This window comes from Solanum tuberosum, unplaced genomic scaffold (assembly GCF_000226075.1).
Source record: "Solanum tuberosum cultivar DM 1-3 516 R44 unplaced genomic scaffold, SolTub_3.0 scf00137, whole genome shotgun sequence".
Lineage (NCBI taxonomy): Eukaryota > Viridiplantae > Streptophyta > Magnoliopsida > Solanales > Solanaceae > Solanum > Solanum tuberosum.
The window spans coordinates 887,650-892,658 of record NW_006239066.1 but is presented as its reverse complement, the minus strand read 5'-3'; the positions used below and the strand labels follow the sequence as shown (position 1 = coordinate 892,658).

Genomic DNA, 5,009 nt, shown 5'->3' with positions numbered 1-5,009 from the left:
AACAAGGGTAATGGTGGGGAAGAAGAAACGATGATTTATTTAAGGGTGGGGAAGATGACCGTTGGAGAAAGAGGAAATTTTCGTCAAAATTCACCTTCTAATGTGCCTAGAGGAGGTGAGAACACCTCCCATGACAGGCCAACACTTAGGTGTGTAGAAAATAGAGAAATATAAAGTTCAAGTGGGTAATAGGACGCCCGTGAAGTTGGAGTGTGTAGTTGAGATTTTGGGTATAGGTTTGGGGGGGGGGGGGTTAGACCATTTTCTCTATCATTTATAATGAATATGTTTCGTTAAAAAAAACCTTATAACATAATTGATAACAATCAACAACAACAAAATAACAATATAGGTGAGATCATACATTAATCACATATTCAAACTTGTCATTGATTTGATTATGATTATAACCTATTAAAAATAAATTGTTGTTTTTTCTCAATTTTGTCTCTCAAAATAGATAGATGAGCAATCTAGTTATTTATTATGAGTAATAGATAGATATGGTAAATAAATATTAGCTAGCGTTTGACCATAAATTTTTAAATATTTTTGGAAAATATAATTTGGGTGAAATTTCACCATGTGTTTGACCATAGTATTTGAGAAATATATTTCACATTTTTAGGAAATATGATTTATACCCATATATTTTAAAAATTATCAAAACTAACCATAAGTTTGTATTACAAGTCAATTGGATCTTTGTTACAACAAATAACAGGTAGTGTCCATGACATTAGAGCAATGTAATCGTTCAGAGTGAGTCCAATTTTTTAAAATTTCAAATACTAGTATTTGGAAACTTGAATTTTTTTGAAATTCCAAATACTAGAACTTGGCCCAAGTTATAAGGTCAAACGTCACTTTATAAATTTTCCAAGTATTTATTTTTGGAGCCAAACGGTCCTTAGTATGTGGAGATTGAAAAGGGTTGGCGGGGAAGTAAAGCGCGTGAAGATAGTTGAAGATGCCAGTGTGTAAAGCAGTTAGGAGCAGCAAGCATTGTTTATAATTTGATGTCGTATTATGTAACTCCCTTTTTCTACTACTATTATTATTATTATCTTTCTTTTGCTTTCTCTTTCTCTTCCCTCCTATTTTCCTCTCTCTTTCTTTTTTTTTTCCCTCCCTCCTTCCTATCTCTGACCTAATTGAGATCCTTCCCTTTGTAATATCAATCAGCTAGGCCTAGATCCATAACCAGTTATAGATCAAAGATGACTCCATCAGGTCAATTTGGGGACACAACGTATACAAAGGTGTTTGTTGGGGGTTTAGCTTGGGAGACTCAAAAGGAAACCATGAAGAAATATTTTGAACAATTTGGTGATATCTTAGAAGCTGTTGTTATCACTGATAAGGCTACTGGAAGATCCAAAGGCTATGGATTTGTATGATAATTAATTATTATTTCTTTTTCATATATATATATTTCAATTATCTTAATTAATTTCGCAATACAGGTAACATTTCGTGAGGCAGAAGCAGCGATGAGGGCTTGTGTTGATGCTGCTCCTGTTATTGATGGAAGAAGAGCTAACTGCAATCTTGCTTCCATGGGAGTTCAAAGATCTAAACCCACTACCCCTAAACATGGTATCACATCCTTATTAGTACTGGAATATATTTACCTAATTTATTATTTCACCACACATACTCTACTTTCTCCTTTCTTTGTGATTCAATTTTTTTTTGGATATTCAAATCTTGCGTAATCACTTCTTTTTTCACGCACCATGAATATTCTTGATGAACTATTCAAAAATAATCTCATGCTAAAAATAATGTCCAACTTGTAAAATAGTCTAATTTTCCTCTTCAGCTATACAAAATAACACCATTTTTGCCCTACACATTTTAAGTCCGGCCGGGACAAGTAGTGCCCTTAGTTGTGAATTAAGGTTTGAGCAAAAATATATTGAAGATTAATATGACTATTTTTAATGACTACATTTATAATGTCAATTTTTTTTATATTTTATGTAAAGTGAAGAATTAAAAAAATGTTGATCCATATATTTTGGATTAAGAATTGTTTTAAACCATTTTTGCTAGTGGGAAGATATAGTTTTAGTCAAAAACATGATGGTAATAAAGGCATTGTTTGTGTGCGAGTCCACTTTATGATGCTCTTTGCTTTAGCACCACCAGTATTGCCTATAGGCATAGCATGTGATGTTTTAGGAAAGCATGACAGCTCATTTTTCTGTGTAATAAATGTACACCTTTTGCTTTTACTCTCGTTCATTTTTTTACTTGACACATCTATTAAGAAAATAATAATTGACGTAATGAATTTACTATTTTATTTTTATTAAAGAAAATAATATTAAGAAATTACAGGAGGAGGAGGCAGGAACTTACGGGTGATGAGTGGTTTTCATGGAGGGTTTCAATCAGCAACAGCATTTCCTTCAGCAACAACCTTCCCTCATTATGCTATCCAACAAGGGATACCTTACAATCTTTATGGGTATCACACTTTTACAACTCTATTTTATTTTATTACTGTACGTACTCACGTGCATCTGCCAACTCATTCCAACAATTCCTCATTACACTGTCCACGCATGCTTATATATATGCACCATTTTTTTCATTCATAATAATAATGTCCACAGCTCATCATCATGCATGCTTCTTCTACAAACTCACACTTTAATTTGGCCTCATTTAATAACTAAATACTTTAATTTTGAGTCTTTTTAATACCTAATGTTAACGTGATATATAAATTTTGAACATATCTAGACTCGGTCATTTTTTTTAGGTATAATGCCTAAGAAAACTTCCGTATCAAGTTTCACATTCTAATGCTTTTATGTTTGTTTTTCTTGTGACAAACTGTCAGGTACTCTCCCTACTCGCCAGATTACACATACCCTACGGTTTGTACCCTTTTATCTTCTTTACTTTTTTAGTCCCTATCACTCTTTATCTTTCATTTATTCTACTCTTCAACTACATTAATTATGCATCTCTTTGTTAAATACTCCTATTTCATTAGACACAAAATGGAAGAAGAAAATTTTTCTTCATACAAAAAATATATTTAAAATTTAATACTATTAACATATTACTCACATTATTATAATTATGAAAGTTTGTTATTTATTTATTTTTAAAATTTTTTTTGTTGTTATTTAATATATGAAATGAAAAGTTTATGTTAAAAAAGTATTTTAATATTTTTTAATATACTAAAAAAATGTGTCTTCTCCCTCTATCTCAATTTATATTGATATATTTGAAATTTTGAGATTTAAATTTCTAAACTTTGATCGTGAATTCAGATAGAGAGGTTTTAAGTTTTTGAAATAAAGTTTTATTAGTGAAAACTACGTTAAAAAACTGTAAATTATAATAATTAATAACTTTAAATATTTACTAGATATTAAAGAAATTTGAATAATTTTTTTAGTTTACTCTGAAAATTTCAATTTTGCATTGGGACAGAGTATAAAAATAGAAAAATATTTTTTGGGTAAAATGATTGCGGACAAAATGGGGACATTTAAGACAATTCACGTGGTCAATGGGGTATTACGATACTTCCTACTTTTTTTTTTTCTTTTTTGCCAATTATTCCCTTCATGAAAAATTAAAATGTAAATTTTGAATTTCGTTTTCTTTCTACAAATCAGTGATACTTTTATCTTTTCCAATGCATAAAAAAAGTTAGTAAAAATTCTTTCTTTTGATATACAACTAATTAATGAGTTTATCTTGCCAAAATTCTGAATATATTTAATTTTTTAAAATTGGATAAAATTGCCTTGAAATTATGAAATTAAGCTTAATCTTATCTTAGGTAGTGTAATTGTTTACCTTTACGTGGATGATTTTTCATATTTGAATTTAAATGTTTAATAAAAATCCCACAAAAATTATATTTCAATTAATTTAATATGCATTTTAAAAATAAAAAAAACTCACATAATTCGGTAAAAAGGAAAAATCACATAATTTAAAAAGGATAATATAGATAAAGAATATACTATTAAAATTGCATATAACTTTGATTAAACTATTAAAAGATAGAAAATATAATGTAGAATAAAAAAGGAAATTAAAAAATCAATCATAAATGTATAAGGTTAATTAGAATAATTTAATTTGAATGTTTTGTTTTATAAATTAAATTTAGTATTTATTTAAGTCAAGTAACATGGTTCCTTAAATATAAAAATGGAAAAAGGTTAAGTAACATCCCTCTGGCCTCTACTATTAAAAATAATTTAAATATACTCTTTTTTATATTTTCGGTTTCAAATATACCATTTTTATTGTATTTTAACTCAAAATTTACTCTTAATTTAACCAGAGAAATAGTAACAAAATCTAGCTTTTTGACCTTTTTCCTTTTAGTCCATGATTTAAGGGGATATTGATATTTTCAAATGAAAATTGTGATGGTGGGGTTTCATCAATTTATATAAATCAATACTAACATATTAAGTTACAAATTTGATTTAAACAATCAATTTATTGAAAAGATAAAAAGATTAATTATTACTCACATTTATTTTCACATTTATAAGATGCTAGTTTGATTTGATACAAAATTTAAAAAAGAGAAAATATCTGAAATTTGTGATTTTTAATAAGTTTTTAATCATTGAACCAAAATATTTTTGATAAGAATATTTTTATTTTTTTCACATAGTTTAAGGTCATTTTTACCCTTTTCTCTTTAAAAAAAAATGGAAGTCGAGGAGTATTTGTAATGCACGAATTCCAAAGCAGGAACACATGCTGGTTTAGTCAAAAGCTGATTGTTGACCTCCTACTCATTAAAGAAGAAAGCATGAATCTTCAACTTCTCTTTTGTGCCATCAAATTTCCTACTTTATTGTCTAGCACGTTAATAAAACTTTTGTTAATTTTTCACTCGAAACAAATATTTTCTCCTTTTTAATTTGCTTATTTTATTTATTTATTTTGACATAGAATTTTATTTTATTTTTAAAAAAAATAAAATAATATATATATATATATATATATAT

The 5,009-nt window shown here is 27.8% G+C and overlaps 1 protein-coding gene across 2 annotated transcripts in view; it reads left to right on the top strand.

Annotated features, from left to right (window-relative positions):
- The first annotated feature begins 1,071 nt into the window (after nucleotides 1-1,071).
- The window catches only part of LOC102584957 (probable RNA-binding protein ARP1), an 8,238-nt gene continuing 4,300 nt past the window's right edge, over nucleotides 1,072-5,009 (top strand). For both annotated transcript variants that reach the window (XM_006352038.2, XM_006352039.2), the window contains exons 1-4: nucleotides 1,072-1,394; nucleotides 1,467-1,599; nucleotides 2,347-2,476; nucleotides 2,855-2,891. In XM_006352038.2, the coding sequence (XP_006352100.1) occupies nucleotides 1,221-1,394; nucleotides 1,467-1,599; nucleotides 2,347-2,476; nucleotides 2,855-2,891 (474 nt within the window). In that variant the 5' untranslated portion in view covers nucleotides 1,072-1,220. The remainder of the gene's footprint in view (nucleotides 1,395-1,466; nucleotides 1,600-2,346; nucleotides 2,477-2,854; nucleotides 2,892-5,009) is intronic.